An 18,782-nucleotide genomic window follows, 5' to 3' on the forward strand; every position below is an offset into this window, starting at 1 on the left:
GGTTTGTTTTGTGGTGCTAAGGCCAAGGGCTATGGCTGCTGATGTGGTTGGAATGGGTGTCTCGGGTTTGATGAACCACGAGTGCAAATGGGTTGAAAAACAATGTGGGTTCAAATCTCCATATATGGACCCTAAAGGTTGGGTGTAACAGCACAAGCAGAATGATTCTCAAAATTCCTGACTATCCCCTTGTAACTGTCTCAGGAAGGACTTAGAGGGTAAAGAGGTTACTACTTAAACTTTTGGGCTTCGCCCATTGAATTTCAACTATGGGTACTTGACTTGACTTCTGGCTTCCGTAACTTCGACATCCAACCAAAAGCACTCTGCAATAACTTCAACATTTTTTTTTCTTTTTTCTTTTTCTTTCATCTTTTTTCTTTTTTCATTTTTTCATTTTTTTCATTTTTCCAATTTTTCTCTTTTTCTCATTTTTTCATTCTTTTTCTTTTTTTTTTCTCTCTGAAAATGATCTTCTATTCATTCTCTTAATTATAAATGGATACACCTTGAGAACTGGGCTTCGCCAAATAATTCGGGTAAGAACTAACAATTCCTTGTTAGAACGGGTTGATATCTTCTCTCTTCGAGATGGGATGATTTTGTTGGGGAAAAGGCTTGCCTTCCGTCATCGATAGGGGAAACAAGGAGCTAGTCCAGGTTTGTCATAGAATCATCTAAAAGCTTGTCACAAACGTTGGTTCAGATGGAGGTTTTCTACCACCAGACATGGAATAGGTAAAGGAATCAAACACGGGATCCCAGTGTATCCTCACATTTTGAAACGGGACATACTACCACCCCATGGATGCCTTTGAGTGTGTTGTGCATTTTATCATATTTTCGGAATGATTGAGGATTGGAAACAACACATATTTGGAAACGAAACTGCAACTTTTTATTGGAATGAGAAATGCTTAACAGACTCGAAGAAACGATTCCTAGGACACATCCTAGGTCATCGCGGGACAAACGACTCAACTTCAAGAAAAGAAAGTCCTAGACTCGACTCGACTAAGAAAAGAAAACAGATCCCGACTCATAATTTTTCAAATCTGGTCTTGAGCTTTCTCTTGTTCAAATTGTCGTCGCTTAGATGCTCGGTTCTAGTCCTTGATCCCTTTGATGGTCTGCCTCCATCCTGAGGTAGTCCTCTGAGGATCTACGCCAGTGATGAAGGTTGGTGAATCGAATTGTCTTTTATTAACTTCGTTAATAAGAGGAGTACATTCTAGAGCAAGACTCCCGACTTGAATTTCATTCTTCGGGTTTGGCAAGAATTCAAAGCAATCCACAAATATTTTCCCGATAAACACCCCTTTCAAGTGACATGGGCGGATAAGATGGGAATAATCGACACTATCTTCGATAGAGACAAAGTTAGTGTGGTCGCCAAATGGATTGGTGACGTTGTTGGGCTTTATAGCCGGGATTGGGAGCGTTCCGTTCTCAATCATATCTTGAATTTCGTGCTTTAGTCTAAAGCACCTTTCGATCGTGTCCCTTCCCTTGATGAAAGGCACGAGGCATTCGGTTTATACCATTTGCCTTGTTGATCAGCAGGAGGGTCCGGAGTTGGACCAATGGGCTTCAACTTTCCTTGGGCCATGAGCCTTTGGAGAGCATAGGCGTAAGTGCACCCGATATCAGTGAATACCCTTGGAGCTTGGCGCGGAGGCCTTTTTGACTGTCCATCTAGGAGATTGACAGTTTCAACAAAGTGGGCCGCTGCGGGCGCTTTGGCTTTAGATGACGAAGCCCCTTGGTATCCCTTTGGCTTCTCAGCTTCAGCAATTCGGACATCGTCCTCTACCTTTATCCCGATCCTTATCAATTCTTTGAAAGAACCAAAATTCTGGTATTTCAGAGCATTACGGTAAACAGGTCGTAGATTCTTCACGAACTTATCCACCATTTCAACTTCGTCGGGCTTCTTAGCTAATTTCACGCTTTCAGCGCGCCACCTTGCGAGGAATTCAGTAAAGCCCTCTTTGTCTTTCTGTGTCATCACCTCCAATGTTCTTATGTTGGTTTGAATCTCGACATTGTCAGCATAGTGCTTACAGAACTCCACCGTAATATCTTCGAAAGTGGGGAAGTTCTTAAGGTCAAGATTGTAGAACCAAGCCTTTGGGTGTTCACCCAGAGATTGGGCGAAAATTTCGAGAGCATATCGCAGTACTCCCTTCGATGCTAAGTACCCTTTATAGGCCTTAACATGGTGTACTGGATCTTCAGTGCCCTTGAACTTTGGGATGTCAGTGAGTACCATGTTCGTGGGCAACTTATCCTGAACTGGGGCATAGGCCCTAGCATTCTCATAGTGGATGTTCTTCCCCTGGGAGAGTTTCAAACGGTCTTCAATGAACTTGAACCGTTTCTCCAGATCAGTCAGAGGTGGGGTGGAATCTTCACCCAGCTTAGATTCGATTGCATCCATTCGGGTCATCATGAGGTTCACGGCCTCAGTGAGCTTGTTAACAGCATCTTCCATTGCTTGACGTCAGGTTTTTGGCGGCCTTTATACAAGAAAACCCCGTACTAAGTCAATATTTAAAGTAAGAGCCCCTGCACACTTAAGGACACGACCCCAACTTGACTCAAACAAAGACTCGACTTGAGATTGACTAACCAGAGGTTCGACTCACGGTTTGATTTAGACTTGGTTCATTTTAGACTCGACAAAACGACATGACTCAAACTGTCATAACTCGATTCTAAACTGAACTTGGTGTGACCAAACCCGTGATTGGGCTAACCTAGCCCATGGGTTCGCGTGAAACGTCCATAAGGGCCTAGCCTGGACGTTTTTTGTGGACTATTCTAGACCAAAAAGTCGACCAACATGACTCAAAGCCCAAGAGGTGAGTTTGGGTGACCCAACAAGGTCGTGTTCTAGACCCTTAAAATGAAACATACCCGGCCTAACATGGCCATGACCCGGACACGACCTGACGCATTTCATGCTTGGTTGAGGTTCGAGAAACATTTTGGATTGATTTTGAAAAAAAAAAAAAAAAAAAAAAGAGGATTGATTTGAAATTGGGATTTGAAATGGGCGAATGCATGCTATAAAAGCTTGTTTTGGGCCGAAATTCTAGTCCTATTTGGGCAGCGTTCCGCGTTTTGAAAATCATGCTAGGTTTGAAAGTAAGTTATTCAAAAGTTCGGTTTTGAAAAGGACTTGGAATTTTCGAAAAAAGGACTCGGGAAAACATTTTGCACATTGTCATTCTCATGTTATAAGGATGTATGCTCTTAGACATCTCTAAGTCTCGGCAAGTCTTCTACAAGAAGGTCTATGCCCTCCATCCTTTTGCGGTCTTATAAAGCGAGGCGTCTTAAGGTAAAGTACCTAGAAGACGGTCCCCATTCCCAAGAACCACGCGAGGCGAAGTGGAAGCGAGCAATGTGCGACTTCCGGCATAGTGGGACGTCGCCCCCACGCATCACGAAGAAACGCCGGGACGGCCCGGCAAGTCCTTAAGGGTTTATGCATGAATCGTAGCACTATGAGTAATGTTTTACTTTCCAACACTTTCTTTTCAAGTTTCACCTCGGAGGAAAAGACCCTAGAAACACAAAGGTAACTAGTCCTCTTGTCCCCCGGTGGAGTCGCCAAATCAGGACAAGGCCCTCGGAACTGCGTCCGAGGGATCCACACCGGCATAATCGACTCGAGGTTCTTTCGAATCGAATTAAGACCAATTAGAGTCGCCACCAAGTTTTTGGGAACTTGGAACCGTTCAAGTCAACTTTACACCTTTCATCGAAAAGCATAAAGCCAATCGACTACGAGTGATTAAAGATAAAGACTTGTACCCTATATCACTCGATTTGAATGACTCTCGTAATCCAATGGTATTTAGACGGATCCACAAACCATAGATCTTGAGTAAGGGGTGAGGGTACGTGTTGGGAAGCCCATAAGGACACCCAACCCCGCCCGTCAATAACGGCCTCTACTAAGTCAAGTGTCGGATTTCAAACAAGGTCATAGCTACTGCGATGTATGATATGCAAACGTTGTTTTAACCCTATCATGTGACAACAATTTCTATGTCGTTTTAGATGCAACTAAACTAACTTTGTCCAAGTTATAATTTAGCATGTGGGTTGATTGATCTAACAACATACAAATAAAGCAAACAAGGCTTAAGGGGGAATGGGGGAGCCGTTGGGATCTACCTATTACAACCCGGGCATTTCATGCCGACACAACAACAAATTAAAGATACAACTCGATCTAAATACAATTGCTACATACAACTCAAAACACGACACAAAACACACGGCCATTGGGCCTTGAAAACCGTGCACATGGGGGAGGTGACTCACGGCCTACATGACACACGGCCGTGGGTCCCTCTTCGTATTGCGTGCTCTCACTTAATCCCATCGAATTAGACATTGGGCTACGCACCAAAGCATGCATTAGCATAAACCGGGCCATGTTGCTTTAAACAACATGCGGTTTACTACGCTCCTACAAGCATTGGGAACAACCGTCTAACCAAATAAAACTAAGGTTTTTAGAAAAGGTTTTGACTCAAAAAGGAGAACTAATTACAAATAGATTACAAAACGTGACTCAAAGAAACATAAATTAATTACAAGTGATAAAACAAATAAAGAACGAACGATGCAAAAACAAACGAAATAGGAAAGGCCAAACACACGGCCAAACACACGGCCAACCACGGCCCAACCAAAGCCAACCTAGTTCCTAAGTTAGGTTTATTGATTAGATCGAATGATTGCGAAAAGGAATCGAAAACAAGTTAGAAAAACGAGTTAAAAACGATGTTGATTGATTGTCGCGCAAGGGTGCATTCTACACGGCCTAAAGGGTCCAATTAGGTTAAATTCGCTAATTAATTTAACTCATCGAGTGTCAATAAGAAGGTGCTAATCACGCACTCTTATACTAGCGAGAAATTAGGTGAAAGAGATAGATGCATTCAATTATTTACGGAAATCGTCGATTGATTTTATAACTTACGTCGAAGCCACCTAAAGTGTCTAATTAGATTATTAAATTGATTTAAAGTCATCTAATTACGTCATAGGTTAACAATCAGAAGTTAAACTAACATGCAACGGGCCCTAAGGTCCATCGATTTGGCCGAAAACAATGAAGAGGGTCGAAAGCGAAGATCGAAGTTAGATAACTTGTTTTATTTATGCCCTACCTTGAACACGAGGATATGTAAATGAGACGGGGGTGTACGACCAAGACGAAGGAGCGGTTTCTTTTCCCATCTCAAGTCAACGCGGGTGTTCACGGTGGTACTTTAACTCATACTCGGACTAACTAGTTTCATAGTTAATTTAAAACAATCGAAAAAACAAACAAAAACAAACAAAAAAAGACAATAAAAAAGGCATAGAAAAAACGAAATAAAAAAGAAAGAGAAGGGGATTTGATGCACCCTCAACCTACATGTATCGTTGACACCGTCTTGGGTCGTAATCGATGGTAGATTTTATCTCGAGAGGCCGTCGTCGACGAAGTAACAAAGCTACACGCGTTTTGGAAAGTTTCTGGACAGCAGTTTTAAAACAGTGATATCTCCCTCGTTTCACGACGAAAATTCGATCCGAAAGATGTTTTAGAAACTAGAAAGAGAGGAGAACAAGGATCTTAAAGCAACCCCTGCTCGTTTTGGGTTATTGGGCACGAAAAACGAGCACAAACAGAACTGGACAGACAAGGAAAAACCGCGAAAACAGAGTGTTATTTCACTCTGTTTTTTCGAGGGATTTCGTGTACTCTCAAGGGCAATTTGGCTCGTAATTCTTTATCTAATGTGTGTATGGATGTTATATGGTTAATTAGGAACAAGAAACTCGAATTTTTATGGTGTTTTGATGGAGGAACGAAAGGGTTTTCGAAGGAGACACACAAACAGTTTCAGTTTGTGTGTCGGTTTTGGTTAGGGTTTTTGGAGGATGTTTAGGGTTTGTTTCTGAGGTTTAAAGCTTCTATGTGATGGTTGGATGTATGGAGAACTTAGAGGAATGAATGTATGGTGAAGGGGTGGTATTTATAAGGGTTTAAAATAGGTTAAAAGAGAGGAGAGGCAAATCGGGCTCAATGAACATAGCTGCTGTCCATCGGTTTTGGGAGGGGTTTCTAGGGTTCGTTTTGGAGGATTTCTTGGTGATTAAGCTAGGATAATATGGGTAGGATACTAGGGTATGGGTTAGGGTTAATGGGTACGGGTTTTGGTAGTGTTTGAAGCGGGTTTTGGACTCGGGTTTGAGCTGCGAAACAGGGGACTGTTGCGGTTTGGTGCGGGCTGCTTGTGGCCTGTTTTGAACGAGAATTTGGGCTGCTTGTGAGGGGGTTCGAACATGGGTTGATGGGTAGAGGCTTAGGTGGGTTAGTGTACTCGAGATTCGTGCCAATTCGTAAAAGAAACGGGCTCAAAAATCGAGCTAAAATCGAGCTCAAAAACAAGTGTTCAAAACGAGTTTTCTTCGTTTTTCAAATCGATTTTTCAAGTCAAATAATCCATTAAAATAAATGACTTTTCAAATCAAAAATACTCATAAAATGATTTTTCAAATCAATTATTTATTTTATTTTCAATAAAATAAACTTGGAAAAATAAATTCAAAATAAGATAAATTAAATTGAAATTACTTTAAAAAACAAACTTTAATTTAAATATCATTTAAATTAATAGAATGAACTCACTAAAAAAACATTAATTTAAATATCATTTAAATTAATAAATTACTTCATCGACGACGCCCATTCTACCTCGTAAAACGAGCCCAAATAATGACAATGACAACTAAAGAATACATGTGTCCTATCATCATCGGGTGTTTGTCGGGTTCTCTATAAATTCCAATATCGACGGATACGGGTATCTAGACATAAATAAATCTTACTACCTCCATCTCATTTTTATTGTCCTTTTTTCTTCAAATTTTATTATCTCGTAATTATTATCCCCTTTCTAGATATAGTAACGAAAAAATTTAGTCAACCAACTCGTCGCAATCAACCTCATTCCCACTCGAAACAACCTTTAGCCCACTACTTAATCCTTTCGGTTCACACATAAAACGGTCTAAAATGCAAAGCTTTAATCTCTCTCTTGAAAAGTCCATCTAACTAACAGAAAACTAACCGCTACTTTCTGAACTTCATCATTTTTACATCCCGTAAAGAATAAGTTGAACATGACAAAAAAATGCAGAAACTTAGGTTTTGTTTTGATAACGACAGATTGAACATTTTTTTTAGCATTTTGAGAGTTTTTACACTATTTAAATAACAAATGTGCTATTTTGAGTGTTGATCATCGACATATTGAAATAGTAGATTGTGGTGTAATTTCCTGTTTTACATTATGACCTTTAATTAGTATATTATAAGAAAATAAAAATTGAGTTTTTTTTTATCTCTGGGGAAATTAAAGACCAAACTTTATCTTTATCATATTTATAATTAATATTCTTCACTTTAAATATATAAATTTAAGCAAGTTCAAATAAGTTAGCTAAAAGTTATAAATCACAAATTGTACGAAGCAGTATAATCATTTTTTTTTTATTAATATGAAATAAATGTCATAAACTTCATGAGAATATTAATGCGGTAGAAAACTATAGAAGAGTTGGCAAGTACGGGACCCCCTTTTAGGTTTAAATTTTTTTCATTTTTTTTTATATTTTTGCGTAAAGGTGGTTAAAGCATCGTATTATGCATGACGAATATGTCTCACCCTTCCCCAATTCGTATCTCTCCCTAAATTATAGTGATGATGTGCTCAATTTACACAAAAAAAAAATTATAGCATCAACAATAATTAGTTTGCTCCATTTAATTGAATATTACCGTTTTTTATGCATGTAAATTTGTCAGAAGGAAAGCTTGAGAGAGACGGTCTTCACTATGTTAGGAAAAGACTACTCTTGCCCTTTTATGTGTTTTTCTTGACTTTTTTTTAAATGTTGATCGTTGCTTGAATTGAATCTTAACCTTATACATATTTTTATAATAAGTGTATCTAATTTACCTTCAAGCCTCATTCAAATCTATTTTATTACTCGTGGTACCATTTTTACTTTAAATTGTAAAACAATCGCACAATAAAGTTTTTCAAAACATTTACTCATTTGTCATAATATGATATTTCGATTCGCAAATTAGCAGCAACTTTCTTTATCTTTTAATACTCTTTGAAAATTAGATATCAAACTTTGTACTTATCAATAATTTGTGAATATCTTATTTAATTTTTGATTAATATACTTTTATATAATGACAAATGAATGTAAATAATATAATGTAATAAATTATCAATAGAAGTTGAAGTGTATTGTGAGGGAAATAACTTTAAAATTAGTAGGAGAAATAATTTGACATTTAAAAAATAAACTTCGTATTATGTATAATTAAATATGACATTAGCAATAACAAAAGACATAGGGGCATATTTCAGCGTTTATTTTACTCTTTACATGAGTAAATTCCATGTAGTACGTCTTATGCATGCACATTTGTCACAACCCAGTTCGGCCTAGGGCCTTTTAGCCTCATAATACCTTATTTTTTTAATCGAAAGTTGTTATAAAATTGGATATTATAAATATATCAAATGTGTTTTTTCCTTTTAATTTAATAAAAAGTTAACAAATACTAATGAATAATTTTTTAATATTAATAAATTGTAGATAATTAATTTATTTCTTGTTTCTAATAATAAAATTGTAAAATAATTAATTAACTCTCATTTCTAATAGGAAAATCATATTCTTAATTATAATAGAAAAAAATTTTAAAAAAATTATCTCCTAATTCTAATAGTATAATTAGGAAAAAAAAGCCTTAATAAATTGCTAATTTATTTCCTATTTCTAATAGGAAAATTGTAAAATAGTTAATTAATTCTCATTTCTAATAGGAAAATTATATTCCTAATTATAATAGAAAACTTGTAAATAATTTCTTATCTCCTAATTCTAATGGTAATAGTATAATTAGAAAAAAAAAAAGCCTCATTTAGTTATATATATTGATTTTATTATTAAATATTATAAAAGTTATATAAATTGAGTTTTTAATTATGTTTGTATTTTTAAGTAATAAAAAAATAATTTTTTAAACTATTTTTTCAAATATAATATATAAATATTAATATTTTAATAAAATTCTTGATTACCTATGACCCAACGGCTCGACCCGTTCGGGTTGGCTCTCGATCCTAAAATAACGGGTCATTTCGGGTTTGGGTCAAAATTTTCGAATCTTGACCCTGGAAAAACGGGTCAGGTCAAGCCAGGTTTACGGATCGGGTCAGAATTTAACAGGTTTAATATGAATACATAGTTATTATATCCCACTAAGTCCATCCCCATCCTAAAATTCAAGTTATTTTGATCACACCAACATAGTACTTCTCAATCTTTTTTCCGCCATCTTGTCATTTCCCACTTTCTCTACACCACCAAACACTCACTCGTTATAGTGCTTTTTCTTCCCCGACCAATAGGAAGACGATAGCTCCTAGGTCATCAAGAGGGTCACGTGACCCTTTCGCATTGGTTCATCATAATTGAATGCCTAATCTTTGATGAACTTGATCCACCCCCACCATGACCTTCGTCATGACCTTGAATGGAAATGGTCAATTTTCAGCTTTATGACTTGTGTAAGCCTATTTATGGGCCCTCATTATTTTGATTATAATTGAGGAAGTTGACATCAAATTTCTCCGTATTGTTACCACCCCTTCAAATTTCTACAAAACCTTACACAAGAAAATGGAAAAAAAGAGAGTAATGGTAGCTATACAAGGTAGAAGTATAGAATAACAAGCAATTTTGTATGTTGAGATCAAGATGAAACCAAAGTTGACCAGCCTAGTTGGTTTGGTTTGATTTCTCGGCTGATAAACCATCAAAGTTGATCCTCAAATTTGCAGGTAGCCATCTTATGGTTATGGACATACTGCACTGCTCCTCTGCAAATCCAGGCTTGCTCAATAATTTCTATACTATAGTACTTATATGAGACAATTATATGCATACACCCCATTTAATGTTTTATAGACTAGTTGTATGCATTCACTTTTCAGCTGCACTGCTCGAACATTCCTGCTTATGTCTTCTTGAACACTGATTAATGCACCCAACGCTCTGAGCAGTGAATTATCCAATTCGACCAAACAAGGGTTTTGGTGTTACTTGTCCTAATCCATGATATACAGACGTAGATTTGATTCAGATCTCCAGAACCCAGGCAAAAGATCACCTGTTCACTTTCACTTCATTAATCACATAAGCTTGTTGCTATGTTGTAGGGTTGTGTGTCGCTTGCTGAAGTGGCGTTCCAACCAATACAAAGCACCCCATTTTAAGCCAGATCATGTATTTTTTTTTTTTTTCCACAAAGTAATCCTGTTTGCCACTTTAACAAGCATCCATGTCCAACACTTGTTTCCAAATTTAGACATGTAGTGACATTAAGAAAATATAATGATTACCCCCAGAACGGGACTTGCAGGCAATGAAATCGTATGTGGTAGATGCATGGCAATATGGCATAAGATCTTGGAACTGGTTGCCACAACTTCTACTTGGTGTTACATGTGTGTGTTAGAAGCAGGACAAAAAGACATATTAGGCTTGCGGACAGAAAACATACCATTCTAGACAGTTTGCAACCTACAGTTATGGAAGTGTTTTGCTTTGTTGTTTAACCCAAACATCATAGTCTCGCAATAGTTGTTGTGAAAGAAGCGGCACATATCTATCTAAGAGGGCCTGCACCACTCTGCAAGGCAAGGTGCTTCAACAAAGTCAACAAGCATTCTTAAAGGACGCCTTCGGAGATTGATAACAAGAAAATGAACAAAAATCAAAGAAAAAATGAGACTTTGCAACTACAAGTCTATTGCAGTTGAGTAAAAAGATCAACTCAACATTTCAAACGCACAGAAAAAAAAAAAAATTTACTTTTTGTTAACGAAACACATATTTTTTGCTTCGCAACTATGCAAGCATTCATGAACAGGCCTATCAAAAGACAACATCCCATTAAAAACAATCTGTAAAGCACCTGTTTAGCCGTTGAAGCTCGACTTTTGCTTTGTCGCTAATATACTATAATTCCCGTGCAAATGTTACAGACCTCACCAAGAATCAGAACATTTGTGTTACTTAAAAGTGTTGCATGTAAGACTATAGTAGATCTATCAAACGGGTCACGCGAGAATCGGGCAGAATACGGGCACAATTTTAAATCAAGGTTGAAAAACTAAAACATGACCGTTTTGTAAAGATCATGAAATCACTGCGCATTTTGAGGTGATGTTGCTGCACTTAGAAAGACTTGGCCGCTACGGCAGATACCACGATCATGACCGAGATCTAGATTTAAAACTGAATATTGGTCAAATCAATAAAGGTTCGGGGCCTAGCTAAGAAAGCAGGTCATAGAAGTTTTATGACATAAATTATTACTTGAAATAACTACTAATACTTTAAATTTTTTCCTTAAATATTAATTTGATAAGGTCTAAATATACATTTCCCATTGTTTTTTAGAAGACACCTAATATACTGTATAAATTAAATCAACTTGCCATCTTGACTAAAGGAAATAATGCTGACAGAGTGACATGGCTTTGTTTCTTTCATCTTTCTATCATTTTTTCTTACTTGTGTTCGACTTGTTCTTCACTTTGCCTAACTGAGAGTAAGACTACTATCACATCAACAACATTGATCCATCACCATTTATTGGTGCAGTTGGTCTCTCTTGTGACGGGTCACGAATTGTGGCGGAGGAAATGTGACCATTTTATGATAAAAGTAACCATCCATAAATTCTTATTTATGGGATAATGGATACATTTTATCATAAAATGGTCACATTTCTTTGTCACAAGCTTGTGACACGTAACAAATGAGAATTTTTCTTATTGGTGTGCAGCAGGACTATCCCCGTTTTCATCTCAACAGTTTCTCCATACACGAAAGGCATCAATTTTATCATTAATTAATAAATACCTAATTTTTTTTAATAGAAGTATTAACTGTTGCAATGATTCTTTAAATCCCTAATTATTTGATTAGTTTAGTGTTACTTTGATTGTATAAACCCTATTTTTTTTATTACTACAACAAAATTCATGTTCAACAATCGTATTAACTAAAAACTAACTAAAGTTGAATTGTTGGTTAATTTTTCGTCAATACTTTGTAACTGTGATATGTTAATGTATTATGCAGTTCAAATTTTTGTTGTATTTCCACTAGTAACGTTCAAATAGGATGGCTATTTTGTCAACAACAAACCCAAGGACCACAAACGTCGGGTAATTTGAAAATCTAACTGGATGTTGGCGTGTCCATAATGTTTTCAAAGCAGCCGGAATGCCATAACTGCAACTGCATTTCATACTTGGGTTTGCGGAGTTTCAAGACGAACTTCAAGTTGATATGGTGGGTTGGGGAGAATGAAACAGAGGTTTTGTTGACTTGAATAAAGCAGGAGTTTGAAGAGTGGATTAAGCAGGAGAGAAAACTGAAAAAGAGGGTGAAATTGGAAGGAAATAGGAGAAAATGGGAAACTGGGAAAAAGGGAAAAGGGGAAAGAGGGATAAAAATGGAGGGAAACAAAAAACAATCTATGTGAGCATTATCTTCATTAGTCTAGATGAGAACTTTAGTTTTTTTGACGGAATATACATATCAGCCAACGAAAAGAATATACATAGTAGGCACCTCATAACAAAAAAAATAAAACATCAAGTACCATATTTGCAGATGACATGAATGTTAGGTAGTTTCTCACCAAAAAATTGTTAATCTGAATTTGCAAGTTGTTTTGTGTTTGGGTCACGGGTTTGGAATTACACGTTAATGACCCCAAATAAGGGTTCGGGTTAGGTTAACACCTCAGGCCAGTTTCCATCTTTTCCTTTTCCTCCTAATATTCTACTCAAACAAATCTTATAGTCAAATTAGCTCAGCAAGATAGGCAATTTTAAAGGTAAAAACTGTGCGATGTAGCAAGGAATGTGCATTCGAGAAAAGGAAATTACATTCAAAAAAGGACTTACAAATTTCCAGGTCCCTCGACAGCAGATACAGGCAATAGATTAAAAGGTCTGTTGTAAATCTGCAACCAAGAGAGCAAGAAATTGATCTATGGATATTCGAAGGATGGGAAGACATTTAACTGTTTATACGTCTTGATTCACACAATATCAAACTATCAAAGTTCATTACCCTGTTAGCTCACAAAAAGACATGACCAAAATTAGACACCTAAGACTACAAAGTGATTCTTTAAAGGAAAGGATAAACACCTCAAGACTGATTAGCAACCTTACGTCAACATCAAGAAATGATTCTTTACCATCATCACCCCATCTTATTAAGTTTTTCATGGATGCTGCGTCAAAAAAAGAAGAAAAATCACAGGCCAGCTAAATAGTGTGTGCCAACTAGTCGTGCACCTGCAAATGCAAGACAGATATGCCAATAAAGAGCAAATGATAATCACTATTTCAATAGGAAATCCAATTTCGGCAATTTCACATTAATAATGATTATTAAGCCTAAACAATATATATTTATAAGAGAGGTCTGTAATCAGCAGTTTAGCACTAGTCTCGGAGCAACATATTGAATTAGGATTCAAGCCAAACCTGTGAAATATTTGTTTTGGCTTTCCACAATCTCAGAACCCTCAAACTGCAATGCATACAATAGTATATAAGTAGCTCATTTATAGAGATTTTGGCACATTCCTATAGAGATGGAGTAAGGTTGGTACTGGAATGCTGGTGCAACCTGGGCTGAAATACCCGATGAAGCTGCCTACTCAACTGCCTCAATAAAAAAATTTAAACAGTCTATACAAAACCCACACGCCAATTGAAATTACTCATGTTCCCATTCATGTTTCATTACAATATGGTCAATGGGTGTCATTTTAGGTAAGAGGATATATTCATTCGACTCTCATACAAACTAAGAAGAGAGTGCAAACACAAGATATTTACACAAAAAGCAGGACAAAGAAAAAATACAACAGAAGTCACACAATGCATAGTACCAAGGCAAAACTATTTCTTCAAGTTTAAGTTAAGGCAGACCCCAGACATCCAACATAGAAGGTTGTGAGAGAGCCCAATTTCATAAAACTAAGGTAATAAGGAAACCTCTGTAAGCATCATTTCACTTTGCCCTAGTGACAAGAACCCTTAACCAGTCAAAACGGATGGGTAAATCGTCCATTCAGAGAGTATGGTGTTATTGCTTGCCAAAATTAGCAAAACTAATTTACCAACAGACCTTGCAAGACAAAAGCTCAACCGTGCAACCTTCTGTGATTGAATTCACTTGCAAATCGAGAACAGGCGCCACCTCAAAGTTGAGAAGCTGGACTGGTGGAAGTCTGCACCTACAGAGATACAGCACCTGAATGTTAGCCTAAAATGAGAACATGTATAATGAAACCAATGAAAACAGACATCCACTATTTATCAATTTGCATTTTGAAACAAATCAGCTTAAGCATAAATATGTTAAAACTATGCATTAAAAATCTCTATGCTAGACACCACAAAATACCGCATCCTTTAGCCCTTTCAATGAACCTCGACATCATAGAGATTAACTCGTACCATAGGACCGCCTCTAAGAGTCTAATCCCCTATATACTAAGAGAATAAGCATTCTGAAAAGTTTTCCCTCCAAAATGTATTAAGTTAAATAAAGAAACAAATAAAACTTACTTTCATTAAGTTCTTCTCTTTTCATTAAAATATAATCTTTTAATCAAGCTATAATATTTTATTACACACTACATTATAATGTTTTAATTAAAATAAAATAAAACTGCTATAAAACTATAAACTATATATTGCTAAATCTTTTATTAGTGTTATTATTACATATAAGAAAATGACTTGACACACACTTGCTTCGTATTAAACAAAACCGTGAAAGTGGCAATTTACCCCCTTAACTTTGTTCAATGGTGAAATCAGGCCCCTTAAGTTTCAATTGTAGCAATCAAGCCCCTTAACTTTAGTTAAAAATGAAATTAAACTCCATTGTTTAATTTCTTATGAAATTCTACCAAAATTCATTTTATAATCTAATTAATCAATTATAAAATTTAATTTATATAACCTTTACGACTTTTATACAATATATAATTGTAATAGCAAGTGTTTTTTTATAATTTTACAATTGTTAAACAATTTATTATGAATGTAAGAATAATTCATAAAATTTTATCATATTTTTATTTTGTTTATTATAGATGAATGTAAAATTATTTTTTTGGTGGATATTTAATTTTATATAAATTAATAAAGTTAAAATTAGTAATTTTTATGTGTGATATTAGTTGTATAATATAAATATAAAATGATTTTTTGTTGAGATTTAAATGAAAATTAAAAATCGGGGTTGAATTTCACTTTTTGTTAAAGTTTGCTACAATTGAAACTTAAGGGGCCTGATTTCACCATTGAACAAAGTTAAGGGGGCAAATTGCCACTTTCGCGAAAACCAAACTATAGACAAATATTATTAGCTTCATGACAAAAAAAATCATTAAAATAATTTGAGAATATTTATAAAATGAAATCATTAGTTTTTTTAGTACAAAAGAAATATTGTCATTAAAATATACATTTCATGACTTTACTTAATTTTCTTGATTAGTTTTCCATTTCAATTTTTTTTTTCTCATAACAAAATACAATGGGGTAAAATATGAAAAATTGATGACGTGTCAATTTAAAATCTATAAATAATACAGGGAAAAAGATAAAAGAAATATATACCGTGCATACATTGAGCGGGATCTAAACTAGTAATTATAATAATAAGAAAAGGCCAGAAATAAAATCAAACAATAACCTCTATTCACTTCCTACAGCCAACCACCGTCACCCACTACTCCCCTACATCCACCACCACCACCACCACCGCCGACACGTGCCTTGGACAATCACACAAGCAACCTTTCCAACTTCGACAACCTCCGCTCATAAGCGCACGAATGTAATGCGTGTAGTGCATCAAATTCACTTTATTTCCACCTCCTTGCCCGACGTACCAGGATATCCGTAGTGCATGAACTTCATTTACAGCAACCATGCCAATAAACATTAGATGTCAACCAACTACTGTTCCTGACCACATGTTCCTGACCATCACCTATCATCGTTGGTTGTTTTATTTAGAATCATGGGGATGGATGGGGGAGGGGCAAAGAGGTGAGAGGAAGCATAGGTGGAGAACACGGTAGTAGACGAGGAGAAGGGTGAGGATTACAACATCTTAACCCTAACTCACTAACCTCGTGTCCAGTTTGTCTTGTTTTCGGATCAGATCAATGATTGCCACCTCTAGGTGTAATAGCAAGGTGGCTGGTGGAGGAAGGAAGTGTAGACGTGAGCGGAGAGAAATATGGGATAGGTTTGGGAAGAGGGATAAAAGGGTATGATAGGATTTATCTGTATTACGGTAGAATTCTAAGCGGTTTTATAGTATGTGGAAATCTTACTGGAGAATTATCTAGAAGTAATTGTCATGATGATTATAATACTTTACAGTTTGTCTCCCTTCCTTCTAAGTTTTGCCTTTCATATTTCACATTTATACCTTTCCTTTGCACATGCAGTAACTTAAAGTGACCTCCAATCTCACTAATGTTTCTTGCATACACATGCATAGGTAAGCAAGCAAAATCACAGAAAAATTTGGTTTTGAATGACTCAGCTAAAGTGATTAACATGCCACCCAGTTCAAGCTACAACAGAATTGAACACTTCATGCACCATGTTATTATGGAAAAATGAATTATTTCATATAAATCAGCATTTTGATTGAGAAGATAATTCCTATACGAGAGTACCTGTATGTGTTGGCATCAAGGGGAATATAATATTCCAAAGCATTGACATTCAACATCGCTTCAATTCCCATTGGGTGTTTAAAAAAGTCACTGATGTGAGACGTTCCGCTGTCACGAGCATTTGCATAATTTGGTAACTTCACTCTTTCCTTCTTTTTGGCAGCTAAAAGAGCTTTCTTTACATTAGAGTTTCTGGAATCACCTTTAATTACTTGGATGACGTCAACAATCTTCCTGAAATACAAGTTTACAATATGATATGGATGACATCTCTAGGTAACGTTTATTGTGAAGTCATGATCACTTTGCTAATGACGAAGCATGAAGCAGTCCCTTCCAACTAAAATCATAAATGCAGGAAAAGTTTTGTTAAAGGTCAAGAAACAAAGGGAGAAGGTTTGTCTATGTTGAGGAGCTTCAGAGAGGATGGAAGAGACTGCAGTATATGCCTTCCTAGTTGTGTTGACATAGTAAGGGAATGGGCGATGGTTCAGTCGATTCAGTCGCTTGATCTATGCATTCTTGAATTAAGTCAAGGAGCATTTCGTCACACAATAACTTACAAGAGACAGTTGTATAGGTTAGACTAAGCATTGACCCTATAAATAAATGGCGAATACATAAGGATTTGATTTGTTCTCCCTACAAGACACAGCGATTTCCTTTAAAACATACCCGTCGATTTCAACATACTCTGACAAGGTATTCAAATGATTGAGACGGTAGTTTGTTTCCCTTTGATTAAAATACCGAGATAAAGAATGAAAAAGTATTCAAATGATTGAGAGGGAGGACGACATAGTTTGCTAGCGTATCATAAATTCGTATATGCATATAACCCAATTCTGTAGCTATAGAATTTGATTCCAGTGTTGATAAATATGAATACCATACTGATACTGATACTGATACTGATACTGATACTGATACTGATAGAATCCCATGACTAACAAAAAAACAATAAAAGAATAATGAAAAATTGTTGAAAAAGGGAACAAACCTGGTAGATGGAAAAGTGTAATGAGCAGATGGAAGTAATGTGACAAATCCATGAGTGTTGCAACAATTCATAGTATCAGATAATCTCACCCACTAATTTCTGGATAACAAACGATCTAAATGAATTAATATGCCAATTTCTGAAACTCAATTGAGATAAATTACCCCCGAGTATTTTAAAATTTTCAGTAATTCAGTTAAGTGTCATTTCATGTTTAGTGGTCACCTAACTCTATAGCTTCATTCTTGTTCATTGCGTTTCCTATGATTGTCTGTATGTGTCACTAGTGGTGGGCATAATCCGGTCCGGACCGGAAAAATGGACCAGTCCGGACCGGAATCTAGTGGATCGGAACCGAAATTAAAAATTTCGATCCGATCACCGCTCCGGACCGGTTTGGACCGAAATTCCCAGAATTATAGATATGTGCAATTTTTTTCCTACAATTATATTTTTAATCCGGTCCAATGGACCGGAATTTGTAAAAGTGGGCATGTATGACAAATTCCGGTCCGGTACCAGAATTATTGTATTCTGGTCCGGTCCCGATCCATGATTTTTGTCGATTCCGGTTCCGGTCCGGTTTTGGACCGGTGCCCAGCTCTATGTGTCACACTCTGACCCAACCACCTTTTATCGGGTTTTATTTCAAAATTGCTTTATCACGCCCCTGTTTTACTTATTACGTCCCCTATTTTTTTATTTATTCCTAATTTGCCCTTGAACATCCAAATTAAATTTAGTAAAATTAATTATCGTTTTATCCATGTGTGTTACGCAGACGATTTTTATAATAACTAATTATCGTTTTATCGTATTGAAAAAAAAAAAAGAACTAACGTACTAATTTATCGAATGTGTGTTACGCAGTCG

General features: G+C 36.2%; 1 protein-coding gene across 4 annotated transcripts; it reads right to left on the reverse strand.

The window, feature by feature from the left end:
• Positions 1–9,712: 9,712 nt before the first annotated feature.
• On the reverse strand, positions 9,713–18,160 carry LOC141600117 (uncharacterized). 4 transcript variants are annotated; one of them, XM_074420300.1, is made up of 8 exons: positions 17,910–18,160; positions 16,910–17,143; positions 14,329–14,437; positions 13,680–13,725; positions 13,338–13,423; positions 13,089–13,147; positions 10,667–10,795; positions 9,713–10,273 (listed from the first exon to the last, which is right to left on the reverse strand). In XM_074420300.1, the coding sequence occupies exons 1-7, from the start codon at positions 17,978–17,980 to the stop codon at positions 10,693–10,695; spliced, it is 708 nt and encodes a 235-aa protein (XP_074276401.1). In that variant the 5' UTR covers positions 17,981–18,160; the 3' UTR covers positions 9,713–10,273; positions 10,667–10,692. The 4 variants fall into 4 exon arrangements, with proteins under 4 accessions (XP_074276401.1, XP_074276399.1, XP_074276400.1 ...); XM_074420298.1 differs by having other exon boundaries at positions 10,667–10,810; XM_074420299.1 differs by having other exon boundaries at positions 9,713–10,795.
• Between the last annotated feature and the right edge of the window lie 622 nt (positions 18,161–18,782).

Source organism: Silene latifolia, chromosome 9 (genome assembly GCF_048544455.1).
Source record: "Silene latifolia isolate original U9 population chromosome 9, ASM4854445v1, whole genome shotgun sequence".
In the NCBI taxonomy this organism is placed as follows: Eukaryota; Viridiplantae; Streptophyta; class Magnoliopsida; order Caryophyllales; family Caryophyllaceae; genus Silene; species Silene latifolia.